The following is a 26,667-nucleotide window of genomic DNA, read 5'->3' on the forward strand; positions in this document are numbered from 1 at the left end:
AGGAGAATCGCTTGAACCCGGGAGGCAGAAGTTGCAGTGAGCCGAGATAGCGCCATTGCACTCGAGCCTGGGCAACACAGCAAGACTCCGTCTCAAGAAAAAAAAAGAGAGAGAGAGAGAGACTCAGGTTAAATGCTGGACCAGGCCCTCAAGGGTAGTCCACCTGAGCCCAAAACACCCTCTCTACAGCGGCTAACTAGCCCCCCTATTCTATTCTGTGACAGCTAACAGTTTAAACTTTCTCCTACTTAGCCCTTTGGACTACACAAGGACCATGTCAGCGAAATCATCCTGGGTATTTCCTGACACAGGAATCAGCCTTTTATCTCCCCCACCTACAACAGGGTTGAAATTGTCCTCTTGCCTGAGGGAAGGCTGCCCATCCCTCTCCAGGCTCTGTGCACCCATTTCCTCCTCCTCCTCCTCTTTGGGTGACTACGGGTGGAGTGAGCGCTTGGGAACCCTAGAGCTTGGGTTCTTCCTTCTCTCCTTAGGCCGGGAGCAGGGGCTCACGCCTGTAATCTCAGGACTTTGGAAGGCCGAGGCGGGTGGATCACTTGAGGTCACGAGTTCGAGACTAGCCTGGGCAACATGGCGAAACCCTGTCTCTACTAATAATACAAAACAATTAGCCGGGCGTGTTGGCAGCCACCTGGAATCCCAGCTACTCGGGACGCTGAGGCACGAGAATCACTTGAACCCGGGAGGCAGAGACTGCAATGAGCCAAGATCGTGCCACTTGCACTCCAGCCTGGGCGACAGAGTGAGACTCCCTCTCAAAAGAAAAGAAAAGAAAAGCTTGGTGTCCCCCCTCCCCGCCCCAAACCTTCTCATCTACCAGCACATGCCTCCTTGTCTATCTTCCGGGTGTCTGGACACTGAGGCCACAGAAGGACTGAACCAAGCTGGTCGGCCTTGTCCTTTCTCAAGGCTGGGGGCCAGAGGCAGGGTGGGCAGGGACGGGTTAGAGGAAGGAGTAACTCGAGGTTTTGCAGGAGCTGGGTCTGCAACCACAACATCCAGCCCCGCAGGGAAGTTGATCCAGGGGCGCCCCCCACCCCATCCCCTGGAGTTGCAGTTGGACGCTGGGTCTGGGCCTGGAGCTCCGGAACAGCCCCGCCAGCCCACAGGATACGTTTTTGCGTAATGCAGGGTAGAAGGCGGAAACAAGTACACAAGCCCCTGGTTCATTACATGGACACACGTTAGGTATCTACTGTGTCACCTGCTCCGTGCGGGGCTTTGTGGGGAACGCAATTGGCCTTGGTGCCTGCCCACAGAATGCGACCTGGGGAAAGGAATTCGTCGCCTTCCCCAGCAGTCTTTATCAAAAGGGTCGGTCTTTCAACGAAAACAGCAAGTGAGCTCTAAGTGTCCTGCCAGCCGCAGGACATAAGGCCGATCGAAAACCTCTGCTGAGGCAAGGAACCCGCGTCGAGGTCCCTTGCAGCATCCGAATACACTTCTCTTCCCAGCCACACTCAAGATGGCCGTCGGTCCGTTCTTGGGCTCCGCGCAGGCGCACTTCAGCCTGTGACTCCCAACATGGCTCCGCCCAGGCGTCCCAGGGCGGGACCAAGAGCGGAAGTGGGTGTGACGGACACGGGGGCCCGGTGGGCCCGCGGAGGAAAGATACTGGGGAGTGGGAGCCGCGGGGTTCGGAGCGATGATTCCCCCACAGGAGGCATCCGCTCGACGGCGGGAGATCGAGGACAAGCTGAAGCAGGTGGGCGTGGGCCTGGGGAGGCTGGGGAGGAGGTGAGGGAAAGGGGCCAACAGCGGGGCCTGATTGTCTACTCATGGAGGAGGCAGGGGTGGGAGGGAGCGCACCCAGCGAGGAGATGGGGTTGGGGGCTAGGCCGTGGGGTTGGGACGCAGTGGTCTCCTTTAGCTTCTGGTTTCTGGTGATGTCCTCCCCTTGCCTGCCCCCAGGAGGAGGAGACTCTGTCCTTCATCCGAGACAGCCTGGAGAAGAGCGACCAGCTCACTAAGAACATGGTGAGTCTCCCCGCAGCTGGGGGAGAGGGCAGGCCTCCGGACCCTGGGGGAGAGCCTTGCGACCTGGCGGTTCCGGTTCCTGCGGCCTGGAGTTCTGGAATGGGCAGCGACGGAGGCAGTGTGTGGGTTTATCTAGCAACAGTTTGGCATCTCTCCTGCCTAGCCTCCTCCCCATGTTCCGTACCCTCACTGAGGAGGCTGCACTTCCCACTGGCCTGGACTTGCTGCTTTCTGTCTAAGCTCGCCATTCTTCCTTCTCTCCTTCTGCAAACACTCAGTGAGTCTGACCAGTTGGGCTAGGTACTGGGCATATGTCATTGTCAGTGGACTCTCTGCCCAGGAGGTTGGCACTTTGAGATTCCTGAGGGCAGAGAAGACTCAGCCTTCACTCCAGAGGACTTTAGGGAAAGAAAGAGCTCTGAAGTCAGGCAGATCTGGGATCTAGTCCTTGCCCTTCTGCTTAAATGTGCGGCTCCTGATAGGTAACTGGTGTCAGCGAATTCATCTGCTAAAACAGAGACTGTGCCAGCCTCCCAGTGTGTCTGTGAAGGTCATATGCGCTAATGCATGCGACTGCATCTTGCACAGTGCCTGGTATACAATAGGTACTCAATAAGTGAGTTTCCTTCTTTATTCCTAGGGGAGACTGGAAAAGCACAAAGTGAGTAACTACAAACTTGTATCTGCATTTAGTCACACAATAATAAAGTCCTAGTCCTTTTCTAAAAATTTTAATTTTTAAATTTTTTTTTTTAGAGACAGAGTCTGGCTGTGTTGTGCAGGCTAGAGTGCAGTGGCATGACTATAGCTCACTGCAGTCTCTAACTCCTGGGCTCAGGCAGTCCTCCTGCCTCGGCCTCCTAGCAGCTGGGACTGTAGGCACACACCACCACGCCTTGCTAATTGTGTGTGTGTGTGTGTGTGTGTGTGTGTCTGTCTGTGTGTGTAGACAGGGTCTCACTGTGTTGTCCAGGCTTGTCTTGAACTCCTAGTCTCAAGCTAACCTCCTGCCTCAGCCTCCCAAATTCTGGGGATTACAGGCATGAACCATCACGCCCAGCCTCTAGTCCTTATTCAATGAGTTTCATCCTTAGAGAGGGTTTTGAAGATACAGCAATGCATTTGAGGCTACTCTGTATGAAACTACTTCCAGTCCGGTTTAGGAATGCTTCAGAGAGAACAGAAGTTGAGATTTGGTTTCAAAGGGTGGAAGGGAAGCCATCTTGGGCTGATTATTTTAAGAAGAATTAATTTGATGCTTGGTTTGCCTTCAAATAAAATTTCAACCAATTTGTCTTAGACCACCTACTATATGCCAGGCACATGATAGGTGCTGAAGATACAGTGGGGAACAGGTACACCCTGTTCCTTCGCTTGTGGAGTTTATTGTCTAGAAAACCAGAGAAAAGGCAGGAAATGCCGAAGGTGGGTGTGTAGAAGCAGTGCTGGGACCACTGTGAGTCCCAAGATCAAGAGGCTTCCCTCCCGCAGGTGTCTATCTTATCATCCTTTGAGAGCCGCCTTATGAAGCTGGAGAACTCCATCATCCCTGTGCACAAGCAGACGGAGAATCTGCAGCGGCTGCAGGAGAATGTTGAGAAGACGCTGTCCTGCCTGGACCATGTCATCAGCTACTACCATGTGGCCAGTGACACTGAGAAGATCATCAGAGAGGGGTGAGTGAGTGAGGCCCAGAGGGTCAATTCCTAATGCCTCCTGGGCCAACAGGAGGGTTGGTCTGTAATCCCAACAATTTGGGAGGCTGAGGTGGGAGGATCGCTTGAGACTAGGAGTTCAAGACCAGTCTGGACAACACAGTAAGATGCCTTTTAAGCCCTAGGCCTTAAAAGGCAGTGGGGGGATAGAATATATTTGAGCCTGGAGTCCCCTGTATTAATTTTCTTCTTCCCAAATACTGTGTCCTTAGTCCTTCTTCATCCCCCATGCCCCAGCCTGACCTGGCTCTTTTCTTTCCCAGCCCCACAGGTAGGCTGGAAGAGTACCTGGGAAGCATGGCCAAGATTCAGAAGGCAGTGGAGTATTTCCAGGACAACAGCCCAGACAGCCCAGAACTCAACAAAGTGGTAAGGGGTCCGCAGAATAATGTGAGAAGCTTGGGGATATCAGTCTCTGCCCTGGTCTCATGAGGGACATGGAGCCAGCTTGAGGACGTATGCAGTAGAATACACAGAAGGACATAGCACAGTACATCCTATAGGCATTAGGATCTCTGCTTCAAGAATTGCACATTTTTTATTATTAAAAATTCTTTATTATAAAACTTGTTAATGTATTATAAAAATTAAATTATAAATTACATATAAAATATAAACTTAACATTTGATTTTCTGTTGTTGTTGTTGTTTTTTCCTGAGACAGAGTCTCGCTCTGTCACCCAAGCTGGAGTACAGTGCTCAGCTCACTGCAACCTCTACCTCCCAGGTCCATGTGATTCTCCCACCTCAGCCTCCCAAGTAGCTGGGATTACAGGCACTCGCCACCGCACCTGGCTAATTTTTGTATTTTTAGTAGAGATGGGGTTTCGCCATGTTGGCCAGACTGGTCTCAGACTCCTGACCTCAGATGATCCCCCGCCTTGGCCTGGGATTACAGGCGTGAGCCATTGCACCCAGCCACGTTTGATTTTTATATATGCATTTGTTGTTCCTTTATTTTGGTTAAAAATACATAATATAAAATTTTTTTTTTTGAGATGGAGTTTTGCTCTTGTTTCCCAAGCTGGAGTGCAATGGCACGATCTCGGCTCACTGCAACCTCTGCCTCCCAGGTTCAAGCGATTCCCCTGCCTCAGCCTCCTGAGTAGCTGGGATTACAGGTGTGCGCCACCACTCTCGGCTAATTTTTTTTTTTTTTTTTGTAGTTTTAGTAGAAATGGGGTTTCATCATGTTAGCCAGTTTGGTCACAAACTTCTGACCTCAGGTGATCCGCCCGCCTCAGCTCCCAAGGTGCTGGGATTACAGGTGTGAGCCACCGCGCCTGGCCAAAATGTGCTATTTTAACGCTAAGTTAACAGTGGCATTAAGTAGATTCACAATGTTGTGTAGCCATCACCATTATCTCCACAAATATGTTCATCTTCTCCAAGTGAAACTCCACTCCCATCAAACACTAACTTCCCATTCTCCCTTCCTCTGTCTTCTGGTAACCACCATTCCACTTTCTGTTTCTGTGAATCTACTCTAGGAACTTGAATCTATGTGATTTTTTTTTTTTTTTTTTGCATTATTATCTTAAGAGACAGGGTCTGGCTTTGTCATCTAGGCCAGACTGCAGTGGCACAACCATAGCTACTGCAGCCTCGAACTCCTGGGCTCAGGCAATCCTCCCACCTCAGCCTTCCAAGTAGCTGGGCCCACAGGCATGTGCAACCATGCCCAGCTAAGTTTTAAATTTTTTGTAGAGATGAGGTCTCCTGTGTTGTTCAGGCTGGTATCAAACTACTGTCCTCAGGTGATCCTCCCACCTTGGCCTCTCAAAGTGTTGGGAGGGATTACGGGCATTACCCACTGTACCTGCCTTCATTATATTTTTGTGTTTAAGTTTTGGGGTCATTAGATCATCAGAGCAAGATGGTGACTTGGCCTCTGGAAATCACAAATCTATTTTCTGTCTTTATGGATTTGCCTATTCTGAATTTCTAATATAAATGGTATCTTATAATACATGGCCTTTTGTGACTGGCCTCTTTCACTTAGCATGATGCTTTCAAGATCAATCCGTGCTATAGCATGTATCAGTACTTCATTTCTTTTTCTTGCCATATGATATTCCTTTTTGTGGATAGACCACAGTTTCTTTTTTTGGTTTTTTGTTTTGTTTTGTTTTTTGAGATGGAGTTATGCTCTTGTTGCCCGGGCTGGAGTACAATGGCGCAATCTTGGCTCACTGCAACCTCCGCCTCCTGGGTTCAAGCGATTCTCCTGTCCCAGCCTCCCGAGTAGCTGGGATTATAGGTGCCTGCCACCACACCGAGCTAATTTTTTGTATTTTTAGTAGAGACGGGGTTTCACCATGTTGGCCAGGCTGGTCTTGAACTCCTGACCTCAGGTGATCTGCTTGCCTTGGCCTCCCAAAGTGCTGGGATTACAGGCGTAAGCCACCGTGCCCAGCCAGACCACATTTTCTTTAGCCATTTATCCTTTGATGGACACTTGGGTTGTTTCCAATTTTTGTCTCTTGTGAATAATGCTGCTATAAACCCTCTTATATATGTCATCGTGTGGACAGATTCATTCTCTTTTATGTTTGAGATACCTGTCTTTTATCAGATACGTGGTTTACAAATATTTTCTCTCATTCTGTGGGTTATCCTCACTTTGTTGGTGGTATCATTTGCAGCACAAAAGTTTTCAACTTGATATTGTTCAATTTATTTATTTATTTTCTTTTGCAAACCCCCCACTAACAAGAAGACAAATTAACGGTTCAGTGAGAAAATAATCAGCCAGTATTTCTTTTTTTTTTTTTTTTGAGACGGAGTCTCGCTCTGTCGCCCAGGCTGGAGTGCAGTGACGCAATCTCGGCTCACCGCAAGCTCCGCCTCCTGGGTTCACACCTTTCTCCTGCCTCAGCCTCCCGAGTAGCTGGGACTACATGCGCCCGCCACCACACCCGGCTAATTTTTTTTTTGTATTTTTAGTAGAGATGGAGTTTCACCGTGTTAGCCAGGATGGTCTCGATCTCCTGACCTTGTGATCTGCCCACCTCGGCCTCCCAAAGTGCTGGGATTACAGGCGTGAGCCACCATGCACGGCCAATCAGCCAGTATTTATTAAGCACCTACTTCTTGTAAAACCCTGGGTTTTACCTGTAAACACAAATTTTGAGAGAACATGAAGTAAAGGAGTCACCAAGGCCGCTTCCCAACGTTTCTTCTTTGGGTTAAAGGATATCAGGGCAGGCCAGGTGCAGTGGCTCATGCCTGTAATCCCAGCACTTTGGGAGGCTGAGGCGGGTGGATCACCTGAGGTCAGGAGATCAAGACCATCCTGCCAACATGGTGAAACCCCGTCTCTACTAAAAATACAAAAATTATCTGGGCATGGTCGCACGTGCCTGTAATCCCAGCTACTCAGGAGGCTGAGGCAGGAGAATTGCTTGAACCAGGAAGTCGGAGGTTGCAGTGAGCCAAGATTGTGTCACTGCACTCCAGCCTGGTGACAGAGGGAGACTCCCTCTCAAAAAAAAAAGATATCAGGGCAGAAAAGGGCAGAGGCCCTGAGTTAAGAAGACAGAGCTGGCACAGGCAGGGGAAGGCCAGGACTGGCAGAACACTGAAGCGGCAGGCACCCGCTTCCTTCTGTTGTCTCTGCAGAAACTGCTCTTTGAGCGTGGGAAGGAGGCCCTGGAGTCCGAATTTCGCAGCCTGATGACGCGGCACAGCAAGGTCGTCTCGCCCGTGCTCATCTTGGATCTGATCAGTGGTGACGATGATCTGGAGGCCCAGGAGGACGTGGCCCTGGAGCACCTGCCCGAGAGCGTGCTCCAGGATGTCATTCGCATCTCCCGCTGGCTGGTGGAATATGGCCGCAACCAAGGTGAGGGATTCTGGCTTGGCCACATGGCACACCAGAGGCAGAGGGAGTTTTCTCCCCTTTGTTCTTTTTTTTTTTTTTTTTTTTTGAGATGGAGTCTTGCTCTGTTGCCCATGCTGGAGTGCAATGGTGCAACTCGGCTTGCTGCAGCCTCTGCATACCCGGGTTCCAGCGATTCTCCTGCCTCAGCCTCCCGAGTAGCTGGGATTACTGGCGCATGCCACCATGCCTGGCTAAGTTTTGTATTGTTAGTAGAGATGGGGTTTCACTATGTTGGCCAGGCTGGTCTTGAACTTCTGACCTCAGGTGATCTGCCCACCTCAGACTCCCAAAGTGCTGGGATTACAGATGTGAGCCACAATGCCTGGCCCCCTTTATTCTTTAATCCACCTGTCATGGTTTTTTTGATAAAAGGATGTTTAACTGGAACCAATATAAGAATATAAGCAACCATTCTATGACTTGTATATCAAGTGGTGAATCTAGGCAAATTCAAACTTTTCTTGTCTTGATTTTTATGTTCCTTTGCCTTTTTTGATTAGTTGTAAAATTTTCAAAGCCATGGGCGAAAAGTAAAAGTCCATCTCCCATTCCCTGATGCCTCCATTACATAAGCCAAAGATGAGCACTATTAAGGTTTATTTATGCCAGGTGCTGTGGCTATGCCTGTAATCCTAACAGTTTGGGAGGCTGAGGTGGGTGGATCGCTTCAGCTCAGGAGTTCGAGACCTGGCCAACATGGCAAAACCCTGTCTCTACAAAAAATAAAAAAATTAGCTGGGTGTGGTGACGCATGCCTGCAGAGCCAGCTACTTGGGAGGCTGAGGTTGGGGGGAATGACTTGAGCCTGGGAGGTGGAGGTTGCAATGAGCTAAGATCACGCCGCTGTACTCCAGCCTGGGTGACAAAGTGAGACTCTTGTCTCAAAAGAAAGAAAGAAGGCCGGGTGCAGTGGCTCATGCCTGTAATCCCAGCACTTTGGGAGGCTGAGGTGGGCGGATCACCTGAGGTCAGAAGTTCAAGACCAGCCTGACCAACATAGAGAAACCCCATCTCTACTAAAAATACAAAATTAGCTGGGCGTGGTGGCGCATGCCTGTAATCCCAGCTATTACTGAGGCTGAGGCAGGAGAATCTCTTGAACCCGAGAGGTTACAGTGAGCCGAGAGTACACTATTGCGCTCCAACCTGGGCAACAAGAGCAAAACTCCATCTCAAAAAAAAGAAAGGAAGAAAGAAAATAAAAACTCCAATAGATATTCAGTGTTGCACTTTTTTTTTTTTTTTTTTTTTTTGAGACAGAGTCTCGCTCTGTCACCCAGGCTGGAGTGCAGTGGCATGATATTGGCTCACTGCAACCTCTGCCTCCTGGGTTCAAGCAATTCTGCCTCAGCCTCCCAAGTAGCTGGGGTTACAGGTGCCGGCCACCATGCCCAGCTAATTTTTGTATTTTTTGGTAGGGACAGGGTTTCAACATGTTGCCAAGGCTGGTTTTGAACTCCTGACCTCAGGTGATCCACCTGCCTCGGCCTCCGTAAGTTCTGGGATTGCAGGCATGAGCCACCTCGCCTGGCAATGTTGCGCTTTTTAGCCCTCCAACTCTTCTCTTTGTTTGTGTGTACACATACCAAGTTGTCAGTGCGGGCTTGCCTTCCCCCAGAACTGTGTGGCGGCAGGTCTCACGGCCGCGATGTATCTGATCACATGAACACACTGTGGCTCGTGAGCTGATGACAGCTCGGCAGAAGATTTTCAGGAGCTCCTTAGGATCGAGAGGGAGGCCCAGTGGACAGCCTCCAGACCTCTCAGCCCGTGCCTCTGTGTTTTGGTTCATTTCTTATGTCGGGGTTCCTTGTAAACTATTTGTTGGGAACTTCTGAAATCCACCATAGTTTTCATGTCCTTTTCCTCAGTCATGTGTGCAAGGAGCTCTTCCTGTTTTTCAGCATTGATGAATGGTACCAAAATGGACATACCTTTGTGGATTGCTTTTTTCTTTGAGGAAGTTCTTGAGGGTTTATTCTCAAGGGTGCAGGGATTAGGTGTAAGTGTCTGAAGATACTTGTAACCTTCTAGCCATCACTAGCTCCTCTCTAAATAGATCAGGCCAATCGATGGACTCATCGACAGTTCCATGGCCATTTGTTCTTCATTAATTTTTGTTTTTGCTATCTGATAGGACTATCACAGTCCTCTAATTTTTTTAATTTATACTTTATTAATGGCTAAAGATGTGTGTTTTTCATTCACTGACATTTGTTGTCTTTTTGCTTCCTATAGAGCTCATGTTCTTTGACCCCTTACCAAGTTGAATCTGGATATTAACTTTGTTTTTTTATTTAAAAAAAAGTACTATTTAAAACTTACAACTAGGGCTGGGCGCGATGGCTCATGCCTGTAATCCCAGCTACTTGGGAGGCTGAGGCAGGAGAATCACTTTAACCCGGGAGGCAGAGGTTGCAGTGAGCCAAGATCATGCCATTGTATTCCAGCCTGGATGACAAGAATGAAACTCTGTCTCAAAAAAAAAAAAGCTTACAACTAGGGCTGGGCACGGTGGCTCATGCCTGTAATCCCAGCACTTTGGGAGGCTGAGGCTGGTGAATCATTTGAGGTCAGGAGTTCAAAACCAGCCTGGCCAACATGGTGAAACCCCATCTCTACTAAAAATACAAAAATTAGCTGGGTGGTAGTGGCGCGTGCCTGTAATCCCAGCTACTCAAGAGTCTGAGGCAAGATAATTGGTTGAGCCTGGGAGGCAGCGTTTGCGGTGAGCCAAGATCACACCACTGCACTCCAGCCTGGGCGACAGAGTAAGACCTTGTCTCAAAAAAAAAAACAATTTACAACTAATTATCAGTTCTATCAGAGGGTGTTTTTCTCTTTTACGACTGCCTGGCCAGGCATGGTGACTCACGCCTGTAATCCCAGCACTCTGGGAGGCTGAAGTGGGCAGATTACTTGAGCCCAGGAGGTCGAGCCTGCAGTGAGCTGACATCGTGCCACTGCACTGCAGCCTGGGCAACAGAGCAAGACCCTATCTCAAAAAAAAAGAAAGAAAGACTTTGAAAGACTTTGCCTGATTTGGGACAAGATATGGGTGGCTTGTGACCAGAGCAGGGAGCAGATGCTAAGAAGGGTTGACAGGTTTGACAGGTAGACATGGTGGGTCTGCAAGGCAGAGACAGGGCCTGGCAGCCGTACCTCTATCCCTCTGTGTCTCCTCAGATTTCATGAACGTCTACTACCAGATACGCTCCAGCCAGCTGGACCGCTCCATCAAAGGACTGAAGGAGCATTTCCATAAGAGCAGTTCTTCATCTGGGGTTCCCTACTCCCCTGCTATCCCCAACAAGAGGAAAGACACACCTACCAAGAAGCCAGTCAAGCGGCCAGGTGAGCCCCCATCCTGGCCCATCTCTGCAACAGCCAGAGGCTGACTGGGACTGTACTGCTTTAGTCCAATCTAGCGTTCGCAGCGTCAGACCCCTCCAGAGCTTGTCGTCATGGTAACCCCGACTGTAGGTACACAGGACAGAAAGCAAGTGTCTACCCACCCAGTGAGGCGCCCCCAGAGCAAGACTCTTCCTTCCAGCTAGCAGAGCCTGGGGGTTACACAGCTTCTTTGGAGTAGGGGAGTAATACAGGTGCTCAGTGAATCCCGCCTGAGGCAGAGCCCCTGCCTAGGCCTCCTCCCTCACACACATGTCGCCCTGTCAGAAGGCCAGGCACACTGCTGCAGCCAGGATGCTGGGATAGCGAGGGGATAGGTGCTCCAAGCTTCACCTTCCAGAAAGGCAGGGTGACCTGAAGTGACGTGTAGCTGAGAGCTGGATGGGGAGAATTTCACTTTCCCAGTTGATCCAGAAAGGAAAGAAACCCCAGAGCATCCTCTCGGAAGAACTTAAGCTGGCTTTGGGCTCCAGTGCGAGCGAGTGACTTGTGGAAAGGGGCACCATGATGAGAGGCCGGGGCCGGTGGGTGTCGCTGTCCTGGGTGAACATCTCGTCATCTGTCTGTTCTTTCTCCCCGGCATCATGTCCCTTATAGTCTGTGCTCCAGGTAAACAGTGTCTCTGCCAGCCACAGCTTGGCAAGCCCGGCTGTGTCTGGCCACCGAGAGATGCTGCCCGCAGCTCGATGATGTGCTGGGATGTTCTGGGGTGGGGCTGCTGAGATTGCACTGAAAAAGAAAGCTGGAGAAGCCGGGGCTGCTCCCACCCAGGCTGGCCCCCTGTCCAGCTGCTGCTGTGGGCACATGCCCTAGTTGTGGCCTGTGGCACCTGCTTATGACAACAAGCTTTGGGTAGAGCTTACTTACACCCTTGGTTTCTCCAGTCCCTGCCTGCCCATGCCCCTCAGAGAGTGAGGTGTCTTTTCCACAAGAGCACCCGCTCCCCTGCAGGCCTTTGTTTAGGGTTTGGAGAAACAGGCAGAGCAGGGGCTGCCCTCAGGGAATAGAGCATTAGGGAGCTGGTGCCTGGGGCCTTCTCCCTCCAGTGTGGAAATCCTGCCCACCAGCCAAAACCTGCTGCAAATGGGGACTGCCAGCCCAGCCTGTGGGCGCAGCTGCCTGCACAGCGGATGGAGCAGCTCTGTGCCTTCTATGTGGTGGGGAGTGGCTGTCTCTATGAGGCTGCGAGGATGCTTGGGCCCCAGCCAGTCTGTGCTTGCTTCGTCTTCTGCCTGGTTCCCTGACAGGTCCCCCAGAAGCCCCAGAGCCCTATTTGCACTGCCTTAAGAGTGCCCGCTGGCCATGCAGCCACCTGGCCTTTCAGGCAGGAGGGATCTGATCTCAGGTGGCTCACAGTGGACCACACCCATCCTTGGGCCAGAGACACAAGAGGAAAACTCCAGCTGTGGGGTTTCAGAGTTGTCAGGAACTGGTGGGCTCAGGACCGATGTCAGGCTCTAGGGAGTCAGGCTCTGGGGATGTCGGTTCCCACTTCTGAGGAGAGGGACAGGGAGGCCTCCCAGGTGGTGAAGCACCAACCTCAGCATCCCTGGAGGCAATTGGGAGCCTGACGGGTTTGGTGGCTGCTAGATCCACATCCGCGACCCACATCCTGCCGGCGTGCACCTGCGTCTGTGTCTGCTCCTGGTGGGTTGTGGGGCAGGAATCAGATTCACTCATTAGTGAGCCGCGCTCGCTGAAGGGGAGAGCATGAGCAAGGCAGATGTGAGCCAGGCCTTGGTTATTAGGAGCTAATTATGGGCCAAGTATGGTGGCTCACGCCTGTAATCCTAGCACTTCGGGAGGCTGAGGCGGGCGGATCACCTGAGGTCAGGAGTTCGAGACCAGCCTGGCCAACATGGTGAAACCCTGTCTCTACTAAAAATAGAAAAAAAATTAGTTGGGTGTAGTGACGCACACCTATAATCCCAGCTACCTGGGAGGCTGAGGCAGGAGAATCACTTGAACCCAGGAGGCAGAGGTTGCAGTGAGCCAAGGTCGTGCCACTGTACTCCAGCCTGGGCGACAGAGTGAGACTGTCTCAAAAACAAAAAACAAAAAACAAACAAAAAAAACGAGCTAATTGTGTCGTGCGGTGCGGTGCGGTGCAGGTGTAAGCAATGAGCCTCCAGACACTGCCCCTTTCTCCCTCAGCTTTCTGGGGAGCTGCCAGGACACAGCAGCCTCACTGTGCTCAGATAGACTGTGGGGGTGGGGGGCATCCCGGGTGCCTTTCTGCCCCTATACATTTTGTTAACAAGGCAGCTGCACTTGTCTACTTGAGATGCGAGTTGATTTCCCGACGTCTTCTGGCCCGAGATGTCTCATTCCCACAAAGGAGGCTGACCCGGGCGGCTGTGGGTGCTGCCATTTTGTTCTCATTGTTTTCACTTGTGATACTAACTATTGTTTTCTCCCCCATGCCAAGAGCATGTGCCCTCTCCTTCCGTGCACACCCTCCAGGCGCTCTGTGTGGTGGCTTCTGTTAACCCCTTCTTGACTTTTAGATTTTTTCTTGTTGCTTTGGTGGTTTGGGGAACTCTGGTGTGGGGCTAGGCTGCCTCTGGGTCTCTGAGCCGTCCACCTTGGGCACAGCGCTCCCCCGGAAGTTCAGTCGGGGTGGCTTCCTGCTGGCTGCTGTTTGGCGTACATCCCAACACTGAGCATGCTCGGAGAACTCTGCCTGGAGTTTGGGGCTGGGCTGGGGGCCTGCTGGCTTCGGGGTGCCCCCAGGCTCTCCCACCCTGGTTGTGCCCTCTGGGTGTGCGAGCTTTGTCACCGGCTCCTCCGACCTGAGCCCTCGCCTGTTCTGATTATGATACCACTCCATATTTTTGACTTCTCCTGGTGGATCTTGGTCCATCTTCATTACCCTCTGTCCTTTCAGAAATGAGCTGAAATCCAGAACAAGGAGGGTCAGTAGTAGAATCAAGGCTCCATTTGGAGAAGGAAATGATTCCTTTCCTTCATCCTTGTCCCCAGGGTCTCTGGTGGTCTCAGGGAAGGGCCTGCTCACTGTTGGGGAGCTGGGTGCGGGGCCTGGGGGGCAGGTGGAGGGCCGCTGCTGTTTTCTCTCACTCATTTCCTAGGTCTTCTTATCTCCTCTCTGTGTGGCTCTGGTGACAGGGACGATCCGTAAGGCTCAGAACCTTCTGAAACAGTATTCCCAGCATGGTCTAGATGGGAAAAAGGGGGGCTCTAACCTCATTCCTCTGGAAGGTAATCACCCTGTGTTCCCCTCCTGTCCCTTCCTCCTCCACTGTGTGTCCACGCACTTGGCAGGGCAGAGCCTCCCCCAGGAGGGCCTCGGGAGAAACCCTGAGGGGAGCAGGGTGGGAACGGCAGGTCCCCGATGCCACTCGGGCTTCAGCGGGCGCAGGGACAGTTTCGCAGCCCTCGGCCTGGTCCTCTCTGGCTGATGGCAGCTCTGCCCTCCCTGAGGCTTCCCTCCTCCCTTCCCTGTCTCTGTCCTTGTCTCCTGTGTGAACTCAGAAAAAGTTATTTGTCTTGGGGCAGCCCTTTCACGCTCAGACCAGCAGTGGCAGGCCCCAGCTGGCCGAGGCCTCCCGGCCTTCCCATCTTTAGAAAGGGGAGTGTGTGCAGCAGAGGACAGGCAAACTGGGGCTTTCCCCAAATACAGCGAGGTGGGGAACCCCCCTGGGGCCAAGCGTCAGCTCTTCAGCCCCTCCTTGGTCCTTCTCCGCTTTCCCTGGGCCTCCAGGCTTGGGGAAATGAGCAGCTAAGGACGGTCCTGGGTGCTCACTGAAGTCAGGCTTGAAACGGCTGTTCCCAAGGTGGCTTGAGGTAGAGGAGGGGCTCAGAGCCCTCTCCGATGCCCCCTTCCCCATCCCCATCTGACGTCCCCCTCCTGGAGATGAAGGGCTTCTTCCCTGTACCCCAAGGGGTGGCCTGCCTGGCCCCTGGATAAACGCTGCTTGTGTTTGTGCGGCCGCCATCTCGCCAGGTCACGAGCATGATTTCCGAGTTAAGCACCTGTCCGAGGCCTTGAACGACAAGCACGGGCCGCTGGCCGGTGAGTACCGCAGCCCAGCCCGAGGGCAGCTGCTGACACTGCCTTCGCAGCGGTCCCAGGATGGCCTGCTCCTACCTGGCCCAGCTGGGCCCACTCTGCTCTGAGGATGGGCCAGGCCTATGCGCCTCTCTCTCCACTCTCTCTCTTTTGGGCCTAGGTCTCCTTGCCTCTCTCCAGATGGGAGTGCGTGCCTGTCTGTCAGGCCTGGGCCAAGGGGAGAAGCCGCTGCTCCTCGGAAAGCAGGCAGAGAGGGAAGGTGGCTGCCTTGAGGGCAGGGAGCCCTGACGTCCGCCTCCTGCAACAACTCAGAGCTCTGATCCCCTCGGAGCCCATCCCTTGGCACATAGGACCAGGCGGTTCTGCTGCTGGTTTTGTCTGCAGGCGCCCCCGCCATGGCCTCCAGTAATAGGGTCTGGCCTCCTCCTGGGGCAGCTGGCAACCCCTCCTCTCTGGGACTTACCAGCCTCTTAGATTTTGACCCCATGCCAGCCAGCCTCAGAAGCTGCAGCCAACCACCCTCTTAGATGTTCCAGAAGCCCTGACTGGGCTGGTCACTTCCTTCACAGGCCCCGCATTTGCCCACATGGATGACCCCAGTGCCAGCCTCCTTGAGGTGGCACAGCCACCTGCCCACCCTGGGCTGCCCTCTTTCAGGTACAACTCAGAATGCTCAGTCCTGGGGTCAAACCGCCTTATCCAGGACGCTGATTCAGGAGTCTTCCCTCCTTATCCTTCCGTCCGTCACTCTCCTGCCTCTGGTGTCTGATCCCACTGTCTGCACAGAGCCGAGAATGAAGCCAGAACAAAGGCTGGGCTCAGCTCCTTTTGTTCCCCTCGAACCTGGCGGGGCCTGCTTGCTCCCTTGCAGCTTTCTGCCAGAACAGTCAGCCTCTTCCCCATCCTCTGCCAGTGTGGGGTACAGGCCAGGAGCTGGGGGACCCACGCCGCCCCCAGCCAGGAGTGTGGCTGGCCCCAGACCAGCAGCTCAAGAGTTGTGCCATCCCCCAGGGAGAGATGACATGCTGGACGTGGAGACCGATGCCTACATCCACTGTGTCAGTGCCTTCGTCAAGCTGGCGCAGAGCGAGTACCAGCTGCTGGCCGACATCATCCCCGAGCACCACCAGAAGAAGACCTTCGACTCCCTGATACAGGTCCCGCCCCGCCCCGGGGGGTCTGCAGCCAGCCCCAGCAAGAGCTGTCACAACAGACTCTTGCAGCCCTGAACTCCACCCACCACCACCACCTCGTGCCCTGGGGACCGGTCCTGGGTGGACGCTCACCACCTCCCATCACCCCTCTTCCTGCACACTGGCCCCCCTACACACTGCAAGGATCCCCCACTAGCCCAGAACTAGCTCCCACCGCCCCACCCTTCCCTGAACTGTCTCCCTGCCCCCTCAGGATGCCCTGGATGGGCTGATGCTTGAAGGGGAGAACATCGTGTCTGCTGCCCGGAAGGCCATCGTGCGACACGACTTCTCCACAGTGCTCACCGTCTTCCCCATCCTGCGGCACCTCAAGCAGACCAAGCCTGAGTTTGACCAGGTGCTCCAGGTATGTGGGCGAGGGGCCCTCAAAAACACAGCCAGGAGGCATCGTGCTGCTGGATGTGGCCGCCCCATCCCTCCCTGGGAGAACCCCATTCTCTGTCCCACACTTCTGCTCTGAGGGTGCATGGAAGCAGCTTAGGAAGGGCCCTGGGTGAGTGAGATGCTCACAGAGCGACTGGAGGTGAGCTGGGGGCTCCCTTGTGCTTCCTCAGGGCACGGCTGCCAGCACCAAGAACAAGCTGCCTGGCCTCATCACCTCCATGGAGACCATTGGTGCCAAAGCGCTGGAGGACTTCGCAGACAACATCAAGGTCCCTGCTGTCCTCCCCTTTCTCCCTCCCTCCTGGCCCAGCACCACAGTGACCTGGTCCTGGGGGACTCTCAGAGCAGGCCTCCAAGAGGGTGCGTTGTCCCAGGGGTAGCCAGCTGCGCCACTGGCCTGTCAGCACCCATGTGCCTTCCTTTCCTTCCTGGGGCCTCCAAGCCCTCTGAAGTGGGAAGGGCCTCTCCCCCTTGGTCCAGCCTGGCTCAGCCTTTGTGCCTGAGAGGTGTCCTAGCACCCGTCTGCCAGGAGGCGGCACCATGAGCAGGTGCACGGGGGCGTGGGGTGGGCTGGGGGCTGCTTCAGGGAACCAGAGGCTGTTTTTCCACAGAATGACCCGGACAAGGAGTACAACATGCCGAAGGACGGCACCGTGCACGAGCTCACCAGCAATGTGGGTGCTGCCTGAGGACACCAGGGAGAGGGGAGGAAGGAGGGCCCAGGCCCAGGCCCAGGCCCAGGGCCAGGCAGAGTACTGGTGGAAGGGACTCAGCCTGGCCCAGAGCCACTCGCACCTTCGTGAGCAGTCCTGGGTGGCAGGATGGACAGTGACATGCTTAGTGTCTCTAGCAGACAGGGCCTTTCCTGGCAGGCTAGAGTGAAAATGAAGTTTCCAGCCACACTCTTCACTGGGTGGATCCCAGCCCTGGGCTGGCCCTGGGCACTCAGAGGGGTCGCTGTGGGAGGCCGTCGGCCGGGCCTGCCACTTGCCCTTCTGCACCGTTTTCTTCCCACCCAGGCCATCCTCTTCCTGCAGCAGCTTTTGGACTTCCAGGAGACGGCAGGTGCCATGCTGGCCTCCCAAGGTACTGGTACCTCCCAGTTGGGCCCCCTGCCCCACTCGCCTGCTTGCCTGGAGACATGGGGTTAGAGGCCAGGTAGCAGTGAGGAGGTATCTCCAGTCTGGGTTGAGGTGTGCTCAGCAGAGGGTCCCTGGGGCTGAGCATCAGGAGGGCAAGGTTTGCCTGCACCTTTCAAGACCAGACACTGGACCTCCGGCCCCTCCCTCAGCCCCTTTGACCGTCCTCGCCCTGGAAGCAGTGTCCTCACTCTGGGAGCAGTGCTGGCTGGTTGGAAGGTGTCCTTTCTGCCCCTGCCCCCCTCCCGAATCCTTCTCTTGTGTCTGCCTGCTCTCCTAATCAGGCTCGCTCAGCTGGCCTTCAGAGGGTAGCAAGTGTCTCAGGGCCCGCTGGGTGTCTTCCTGCTGGCCCTGCCCTGGGACTGGAGCTCAGGGGGTCGGCCTGTAAGCAAGAGCACCTTTCTGGGTCATTCCAAGCACTGAGGTCCCTGGGCCCTCTCCTCCCATCCCATTTTGGGGGCAAGGAGCCCGTGGGCAGCCTCCAGCCTGCGGTTCTCCAGCTCTCTACTTTCCAGGGTGTTCCCTGGTCCTCAGAGGGTCCCGCCTGCTGTGTCTTGGTATCTGTGTTTTGGCTGTCGTGGGGAGAGGTCTGCTTGATTCGGGTTGACATGCCGTTTCTAACCTGTTTTTTGCACTTTGCATCTTTCTCCCTCCTTTGTCTCTCCCTCTGTCCCCTCTGTGTGCACTGCCTTTCACTCCGTAGTTCTTGGGGACACATACAATATTCCTTTAGACCCCCGAGGTAAGCAGTGCGGTTCTGCAGCCCCCTCCTGTCCCTCTGAAGCTTGGTGGGTGAGGTTCACTGGGGACTGACTCTCAGTACCTACTGGGGAGCCCGAGTCAGAGGGGACATGAGTTTTCTCGGGGTGCTCTCAACTCTCTCTGCTCCCTTGAAGGCCACTCTGTCTCTGAGCTTATCCACAGCACCTGCCCAGGCTAGAGCCCTGGATACACCCCCCAGGCTCGCCCGGCCTCCCTGCCTTGCTGTCCCCACTCGGCCTTCCACACTGTGCGGGCCGCAGCTTCGTCTGTTCAGTAGGGTCTGGTAGAGGGGATGTTCGAATGTAGGGGAGAAGGTGGAGAGGCTGTGGGGAGCCCATTCTAAGACTCTGCTGTTGGCAAAAGGAAAAAGGGGGCCTTGTAGAAACCACCCAGGGTGGGTGGGGCCAGGAGGGGACAGGGCGCTGGCATCTCACTTTTTTCCTGCCAGCTTTTCTGCTGACATGGGCCAGCTCCACCCCATCATAGAGGGCAACTCTGGGTTCCAAAAACTCCAGGGCTGGTGCTTCCTGCGGCAGGGGCCACCCTGTGGCTTAGCAGGCGGCCGGCTCTGCCCAAGGAAGCCCAGGGCCTGTCTCAGTGTCCCCTCAGACTGCTGCATGGCCTGGGGGAAGGGCCGTTGAGGGTCTTGGCTGCTGCCACTGCAATAACAGGACTTCTCCTCTCACAGAGACCAGCTCTTCGGCCACCAGCTACAGCTCTGAGTTCAGCAAGCGGCTGCTAAGCACCTATATCTGTGAGTGTTCTCCCGGGCAGATCAGCAGCCCTGCTGCCTGCATGCCCTGCCGTTCCCTTCCTTCTGTCTGTGCTCTCTGGCTATTCCCAGGGCCCTCTCCTAAGTGCCATCTGACCTTTGGAACCACAACCTGACCTCTAGTTCAGAGGCTGAGGGGAGTTAGGCTAAGGCCTCCTGAGGCAGGATGAGGAGCGATGGATAGGAGCGCGTTCGCGGGTCCTGGGGTGGGGTCGTTTGGGTCAGACTGCCATGGTGGGTGTGGCCCCATTTTTCCCTGTGCAGGTAAAGTGCTGGGCAACCTGCAGTTGAACTTGCTGAGCAAGTCCAAGGTGTACGAGGACCCAGCTCTGAGCGCCATCTTCCTGCACAACAATTACAATTACATCCTCAAGTCCCTGGAGAAGTAAGTGGCCTGCGGGAGTGAGTCTGCGGCTCTCACCTTCCCCTCGGCTGTGCAGCCGTGCCAACCCCTGCCCCCCTGGGCTCCTTCTCTTATGGACGAGAGGGGAGGGGGTGCTTCAGTCTCCTCCACCCCAGGACCCGGAAGGTGGGATGCCATAGAGCTTGTGGAGTTTGGGGTGCAATGGGAGGCCCTCCCGGCATTGCCGCAGCCTTTGGGCCTGAGGAGCCAATCCTGTCCTCCTCTCCTCTGTCCCCTACCCCGACCCAGGTCTGAACTGATCCAGCTGGTGGCAGTGACACAGAAGACTGCTGAGCGCTCCTACCGGGAGCATATTGAGCAGCAGATCCAGACCTACCAGCGCAGGTGAGAGGCTGGGCCCACCCTGCTCCTGCATGGGCCCCTGTGCCACCACGCACTCTTCCTTCTCAGCACCTCAGGACACAGGGTCGGTCACGGGGAACTCCTGTCCTCTGGACCCTAATCCTCCACTTGGTTTGTAATCAAACTCACGGGGTGGAGAGAGAAGCCCCCTCCTCTACCACTACCTGCTCCTAGGGGCCCACTATGGCCAGTTTAGAGGGGAGTCTGCCAAGTGTCAAGGCTAAGAATGATTGAAGAGCTGGCTCTCAGGGACGTGGGTAATGTTTACCTAGGAGAAGAGCAAGGTCGCGAGAGCACTTGAACGTGGCTGAGCCTTGCTCTGTGAGGATCCTGCTGCTTCTCTGGTCCTCTTTCTTCCTGGCTTTGTTTCTTCCCTTTGAATGTGTCTACCTCTTCCTTCTCATTTATCTGCCCTCCACTCCTTTCTTTCTCATCTGTTTCTCCATCTTAGTTTGCCACGATATCGATGTGAAGTATAGTTGATAGTATTTGTCCAATTTATTGAACACTCAAGTGTTTCCTAATGTTATCTCAAAAAGTGACCAGTTTAAAGATTTTCTCTTCCCAGGAAGAAAACCTGTTGTTTGCTTAGTTGTGACCCACATCCCTTCCTACCACCACCCGCCAAGTAGATCCAGAGATTTAGCAAACGAAACAAGCCAGGCCACTGAGGCAGGCCACCCCTCTGCCCTCATGCTTCTCTTTCTGTCTGGCAGCTGGTTAAAGGTGACTGATTACATCGCAGAGAAGAATCTACCTGTGTTCCAGCCGGGAGTCAAGGTGGGCTCAAGACCTGGGCTGGGAAGGGGTGTCTGGCAGACGGGATACTTTTTGTCGTGTCTCTGGGAAAAAGTGGACAAGCATCCCTCTGGGATCAGAGAGCAAAGGATGCATGTGGCCATCAGGACACAGGAGACAGGCCCAGACCAAGGGTGTTTGGGGAAGAGTGGGGGCAGGCCGCTCTGCTCTGAAGTGAGCTTTCTCTGCCATCTCTCCTGGCTTCCCAGCTCCGGGACAAGGAGCGGCAGATTATCAAGGAGCGTTTTAAGGTGAGTCGGGGTCCTCTCCCCTCCACTGCTTGCTGCTGCTGTTGAGGCAACACAGACCCAAAATGTTTGTCTCTGGGTGCCTTCCTTTTTCACCTTTTTGGTGGCCAGGGCTTCAATGATGGCCTCGAAGAACTGTGCAAAATCCAGAAGGCCTGGGCTATTCCAGACACAGAGCAGAGGGACAGGATTCGCCAGGCCCAGAAGACCATTGTCAAGGAGACCTACGGGGCCTTTCTACAGAAGTGAGCCCTCCATTCCCCTCCCAGCCTGTGCTGCCCACAGCCCCAGTGGGCCTCTTCAAGCTCCTCTTCCTCAAGGGAAAAAGGAGAAGGGTGGTGGATTTAGGCAGCAGATCCAGCGACCTGGGCTTTGGGGCGGGGCCAGACAGGGAATCACTCAGGGCCACCCCTTCTAAGACTATCAGGAGTGCCTTAGGCTGAGGGTGGAGCTGGGGAGGGGTCGGCCCTCCCTGTCCCCTGACCACAGTGCCCCTTCAGGTTTGGCAGCGTGCCCTTCACCAAGAACCCGGAGAAGTACATCAAGTACGGGGTGGAGCAGGTGGGCGACATGATCGATCGCCTTTTCGACACCTCTGCCTGAGCCTGCTGCTAGCCCTGCCTGGTTCCACCAGACTGGCGTGTCATTGGACAGATAAACCAATGTTAACTTGCCTCTGGGCTGGGTGAGCTTGAAGTCCTTTGGGACAGAGACCTGTCTCCACCACCCCATCCAGGAGCCGTGTCCCTGAGCCCTCTAGTCCTGGTTTCCACTTTTTCCCCACAGCCCGTGTTCCCAGCCGAACCAGCACTCTCCCGGAAGCCTGGGGTCCCTTCACACCTTGGCTTTTATGACCCTGATGGCTTCTGAAACAGGAAAAGAGAGAAGGAAGACAGAGGCCTGTGCCCACTGCTGCTCCATGTGTACCAAGAGCAGCAGGGCAGAAGGGCCCTACCTCCAGCCTAGGTCAGAGGTGGGGACAGAGAACTCCCCTACAGCCCAGAGATGTGGCAGGGCTCAGAGAAGCAGTCAGAGCCCCTGGAGGAAAGGCAGTCGGGACTGACCCCCTCTCTTAAAACACATTCCCTCCCGCCCGCCCACAGGCCTGAGGTCTGGGACCTTTCCCTCCCAGGAGTCCCCTAGGTGGCTGGGGGAGGCAGGCTCACTGGCCATTTTCCCTAGAGTCCAGCACGCTGCAGGAGGTGTTCGGAGGAGGAGTTCCGCCCCACCCTCTACAGCCTTCCTCAGGCCCCTGTCTCTGGTCCCCAGCCTCAGTGCCTCTTGGCCCAGGGCCAAGCAGTCGTGGTTGCAGAAGGAGCAATTAGGCTGCCTGCCTGTGGGCTGGGAGACAGGGACAATGGGGAAAAGTTAAGGAGCAAAGTGGGGGTTGGAAGCAAAAAATAGGGCCCCACCTATTTAGGACGAGATTGAAGACTGACCCCTGAGGCACACTTGCACTGGAGATGGGTTTATTTCACACTCTGTGCTTGTGTGCTAGCGGAGGGAGAGCTCAGTGTGGCTTAATCCAGAGACCCTGTCATGGCCCGCCCCCAGCCATGGGAAAGCAAACTTCATCCTAAGGTGTGCAGCCCAGGCCCTGCCCCTTTACAGTCTAGGCCGCCTGCCGTGGGGTGCAGCCTCTCCAGGGGCTGCGTCAGACTTGCACGCTGCCCACATCCAGATTCCTGCAAAGACGAACTGGCTGCACAACACCCCAGCCACATACACAAGGAAGAAGATGCGGTCAGCAGTCTCAGGCCAGCTTCTCTGTGACCCCTTTACTCCTCTGGGGGGCTCTGTGGGGAGAGATACAGGGAAAGGAGCTGTTCTTCAAGGTCCCCTCAACATGAGCGGAAGAGCGAACCCCAGGGGTCATCAGCCTGTATCGCTTCCTTTCTTAGATTCTCAGCTGATGAAAATTTGGGTCTGGCCCATTTCAGGCCATCTTCATTGAAGAAACACCCTCTTAGGCTGTGCAAGGCATGGGTTATCAGGGGATTGAGGTCACCTAGGACTTCAGGAAGGCTAAGCTTGCTCCCTGCCCCAGACCTGTTTCTTCTAAGGGAGGAGGACATGGTGGAGACCAGGGACAGGAGAGCCAGCAGGGTGGATGCAAGGAGGCTCTACACACACCTGGACCTCCGTGCCCTCACCTCAGCCCTAGGTGTGCACCTAGGCCTCACTCCTTACCCCCCAGCCCCAGAAAGGGGCCCCAGCCCCTGCCCACCTTCAGCAGGATGAGGCCCTGGGTTGCCGTGCTCTCGCTGTTCCCCTCTCAGGGCTGGGCTGGGGCCGCTCTTGGCCCCAAGGTTGCCCCGGGCCAGCAGCCCAGCCAGCAGCACAGTCTCTATGGTGCTGAGGAAGAGCAGCAGCAGCAGGATGGTGAAGTAGTAAACTGGGGGAGGCAGGGCACGGGGAGATGCTCAGGGGCCAGTCCGTGTCTCTGGTGCCCAGCGAGCTGAGCACCAGTGGGTGACCGGGGAGAAACAGGGCAGGCTGGGTAAGGGAGCAGGGCTTACTGAGCAGTGGGTTGCAGGAGGAGGAGCTGGGCAGGGCCTGCACCAGGGAGGAGTGGAGGACGAGGTAACTCAGCAGCAATGTCACCTTGTAGCCTATGCGCTCAATGGCCCGGAGGGGCAGCAACCCCCCGCACACGTCAGCCAACAGCAGTGCCTCTGCAGGCACCAAGAGAGCGATGATGGACTTGAGCGCCGTGTTCTTCAGCCTCAGCTGGAAGGGGAAAAGTCAGGGCCTTCCCGGGGGGGGAAGGAGGTGGGCATCGGGGGCATGGGGCCTGGCCTGTGGCCGTGCATCCTCACTCCCACCCGCCTCCAGCAGCCCTCTGTTGGCCTCCTCCCGACTTGACTCACCGTCACCTGGAAGCAGGGCACCAGCTGCTGGGGTGGGACTTGGGTCTTCAGATCATAAACTACGTATTCCCTCTTGACACTCACAATCTCGTTCACCACGTGGGCCTGGAACTCTAACTCCATCGCTGAGGGGTGGGAATGAGAACTATGAACCAGGAAGGAGAGATCCCAGCTGCCAAGTCTGGGGGTAGCAGACTGGAGCCCAAGGGTGACGGAGACTTTTGATAGCTTTTGGCAGGGACAGACTTGGAGACAAAACCGATCCATAGAAGGGCTTCCCAAACCTTGTTTTGCAACATCCCAAATTGTCTCCAGTTAAAGGAAGGCCTTTATCAGATTCATAGATGAGCTTTCATTGTAAAAATAAATGTACTTTGCACCACTTCATGATGGAGGGAGAAGTGGTCACAGGCTCGTCAGTCTATCATTTCACAGCTGAAGCAGGATCCCCAGGGCTACCACTGTCATCTCTCATGGAGGGAAGGGTAGGACTTCTCTGCCAAGTTAGATGTCACCTGATGGGTTTATACAGGGTGGCTGCACCTTCAGGTGGTTTCCAGGAGTGAGGCCACGGCAACCTGAGCCTCTGGCCTTGCTGCAAGGGGCCGAGCCACTGCAGTCGCCATAGCTGTGGAGGGCAGTTGCTCTGGGGAGGACAGAAGACTGATGTGCTCAGACCTCTGGGATTGCAGAGCTGCTGCGAATCTTTGAGTCTGTCACCCTAGAGAGGGGCCCTGAGGCTACCGCTGAGCACAGAGATGGGCTGTCACTCGAGTGGGGGGCCCAGTGGGAGAGCAGGTGCTGCCCGCCTAAGCCTGGGGTAGACTGCTCTAAACACAGACCTGGGAGTTCGCCTTCTGTCTGCCTTTGCCGCTTCCCCTTGCCCCGCACCCTGCCCCTGCACCACAGACCTGGGAGTTCCCCTCCCCCACCTTCCTCCTCCCCTCCCCAACCCTGCAGCCCCTGCCCTGTCAGCACCCGTGTTGCTGAGAGCGTAGAAGCTGAGGCTGCAGTTGCTGTGGTCCCGGGGGAAGTGGAGGAGCTCAAAGTTGCAGTTGGTCTCCATGGTGAGGGCCAGGTTGAGCTTCACGTGGCCGTCCTGGTCTACTCGAGCCTGGGGGCTCTGGTCCCTCCAGTCCACCCAGAGCCTGTGGGGAAAGGCACCACAGCCAGAGCCCCAGCCCCTTCTTGGACGGGGCTGGGGGGAGACCCTGGCATCCCACCCCCAACCCCAGCTGCTTTCAGACTTCTGGCAGTGGGAGGGGAATTCGAGGCAGTGGAGGTGCACTGCTAGTCCGGCGGGGACCGCCAGGAGGGGCATATTCACTCAGACAGCCTCTAGGTTGTAGAGGGGGAAAAGGAGGGCTATGCACGGCAGATTCCTGGGACAGGAACTGTCTCACTTACGCCTCCAGGATGGTGAGCCTTGGTGTCCAGAGAGACTCCCAGGGCAGCGTGATGGCGTGCCGCGGGTGTGCACTAGTGTTCCAGGCCAGGCGAGTGTCCAGCCAGGACTGGGGACACAAGGGCACCACTGAGGCTCCCGCTCTCCACATATCCATGCCCCTAAGCTCAGCATGTTGATGAAAACTGGTAGTTCTGAGCTGGACTCAGCTGGGCTTTCCCATCCCACCTCCCCAGGCATAGGAGCTCACCAGCCTAAGCAGCAGCATGGAGGACATTGTGTATCGCAGGATGTCCTGGGGGAAGGGCAATGCATCACCTCAGGGTGAGCGCTGTGTTGAAAGAACGCAGCAGGAGACCCCAGCACTATCCAGGGCTGAGTCCTGTTCCCTGCCCAGCTCAGCACTTGGGGCCCTTGGCCTAGAGGCACTTACCACATTAAACACGTTGGAGACAAACACCTGCACATCCACGAGCAGGGGCGCACTCCCATTGTTCGGGATCTGGATGCTTTCCTGAACCTTCTTGGACAAGTTGACGTTGAAGAGGGATGGCCAGACTGAGAGAGAAAAGTCAAGGTCACTCAGGTGCCCTAGGGCCCAAATCCCAAAGCTTATGACCTTGCCCTCCACCTACTGGCTGCTGTCCCTTGGAAGCCCTGCCCGTGGACCAACGGCAAGGTAATGCTGAACCCCAGGAAGGTGAGATGGAGCAGGGGCCATAGGGCCATCATCGGCTGCACGGAGGGACTGGAGGGAGCAGCGGTGCCTAAGCTACAACCTCTGTTCCAGTCACTTCTCTGGCAGCTGAGCAATTAGCCAGAGGCAGCTGCTCTGGGCAAGGACTCTGGGGCCGTGGACTTGGCAGCCCCTGCCCCAGTTCCGCAAACGCTCGAAGATAAAGCCCAGGACCCAGCCCCGCCCACACTGCACCTGCCTTGGTGTCCCTGTCCCGCTCCATTTCCACCACCTGGAACCCGTTGAGACTCTCAATTCCTGCCCAGGGGGACCTGGCACGCGTAGGACCTCTACCTCTCCCTGACTTTGTACTTCCAATCAGGGCCCACGAGTGTCCCCTGCATTTCAGTGGCTGACACCAGCCTACCTGAGACCCAAATCTTTGGGCAGAGTGTTCTGTGCTTAACGATGTGAGATGGGGACAGCCTTGAGAGTCTCCTTGCTCTCCTTAAACACTGAAGTGATTTTGTGTAAAGAGCCTTGGCTCAAGAACCCTGGACGTGGTGGCTATGCCTGTAATCTCAGCACTTTGGGAG

The 26,667-nt window shown here is 55.1% G+C and overlaps 2 protein-coding genes across 9 annotated transcripts; one reads left to right on the forward strand and one right to left on the reverse strand.

Moving 5' to 3' along the window:
- Positions 1-762: 762 nt before the first annotated feature.
- Positions 763-24,377, forward strand: EXOC7 (exocyst complex component 7). Of its 8 annotated transcripts, XM_019027069.3 has the most exons (21): positions 763-1,726; positions 1,933-1,998; positions 3,490-3,674; positions 3,977-4,082; positions 7,335-7,557; positions 10,783-10,950; positions 14,134-14,226; positions 14,972-15,040; positions 16,049-16,194; positions 16,445-16,597; positions 16,806-16,904; positions 17,247-17,309; positions 17,655-17,721; positions 18,478-18,516; positions 19,225-19,290; positions 19,573-19,693; positions 19,961-20,056; positions 20,791-20,854; positions 21,082-21,123; positions 21,232-21,365; positions 21,621-24,377. In XM_019027069.3, exons 1-21 carry the CDS (start codon positions 1,667-1,669, stop codon positions 21,721-21,723), a joined length of 2,163 nt encoding a protein of 720 aa, XP_018882614.3. In that variant the 5' UTR covers positions 763-1,666; the 3' UTR covers positions 21,724-24,377. The 8 variants fall into 8 exon arrangements, with proteins under 8 accessions (XP_018882614.3, XP_018882615.3, XP_018882616.3 ...); XM_019027070.3 differs by lacking the exon at positions 18,478-18,516; XM_019027071.3 differs by lacking the exon at positions 14,972-15,040.
- Positions 22,726-26,210, reverse strand: ZACN (zinc activated ion channel). The gene is made up of 9 exons (XM_004041033.5): positions 26,031-26,210; positions 25,829-25,953; positions 25,646-25,690; positions 25,398-25,504; positions 24,969-25,138; positions 23,991-24,115; positions 23,640-23,850; positions 23,348-23,515; positions 22,726-22,916 (listed from the first exon to the last, which is right to left on the reverse strand). The coding sequence occupies exons 1-9, from the start codon at positions 26,125-26,127 to the stop codon at positions 22,726-22,728; spliced, it is 1,239 nt and encodes a 412-aa protein (XP_004041081.3). The 5' UTR covers positions 26,128-26,210.
- Positions 26,211-26,667: the final 457 nt, after the last annotated feature.

The sequence above is a fragment of the Gorilla gorilla genome, chromosome 4 (assembly GCF_029281585.2).
Source record: "Gorilla gorilla gorilla isolate KB3781 chromosome 4, NHGRI_mGorGor1-v2.1_pri, whole genome shotgun sequence".
In the NCBI taxonomy this organism is placed as follows: domain Eukaryota; kingdom Metazoa; phylum Chordata; class Mammalia; order Primates; family Hominidae; genus Gorilla; species Gorilla gorilla.

What these genes read in the sequence shown, in the direction of transcription:
- EXOC7 (XM_019027069.3), top strand. Translation starts at nt 1,667, where the DNA reads ATGATTCCCCCACAGGAGGCATCCGCTCGACGGCGGGAGATCGAGGAC. An exon ending in CAAGCACGGGCCGCTGGCCG is followed by an intron (nt 15,041 to 16,048) that starts GTGAGTACCGCA and finishes GCCATCCCCCAG; the next exon opens with GGAGAGATGACATGCTGGAC. An exon ending in TTATCAAGGAGCGTTTTAAG is followed by an intron (nt 21,124 to 21,231) that starts GTGAGTCGGGGT and finishes TTTGGTGGCCAG; the next exon opens with GGCTTCAATGATGGCCTCGA.
- ZACN (XM_004041033.5), bottom strand. Translation starts at nt 26,127, where the DNA reads ATGATGGCCCTATGGCCCCTGCTCCATCTCACCTTCCTGGGGTTCAGC. An exon ending in CCATGCTGCTGCTTAGGCTG is followed by an intron (nt 25,505 to 25,645) that starts GTGAGCTCCTAT and finishes TTGTGTCCCCAG; the next exon opens with TCCTGGCTGGACACTCGCCT. An exon ending in TGCCCTGCTTCCAGGTGACG is followed by an intron (nt 23,851 to 23,990) that starts GTGAGTCAAGTC and finishes TTCCCCTTCCAG; the next exon opens with CTGAGGCTGAAGAACACGGC.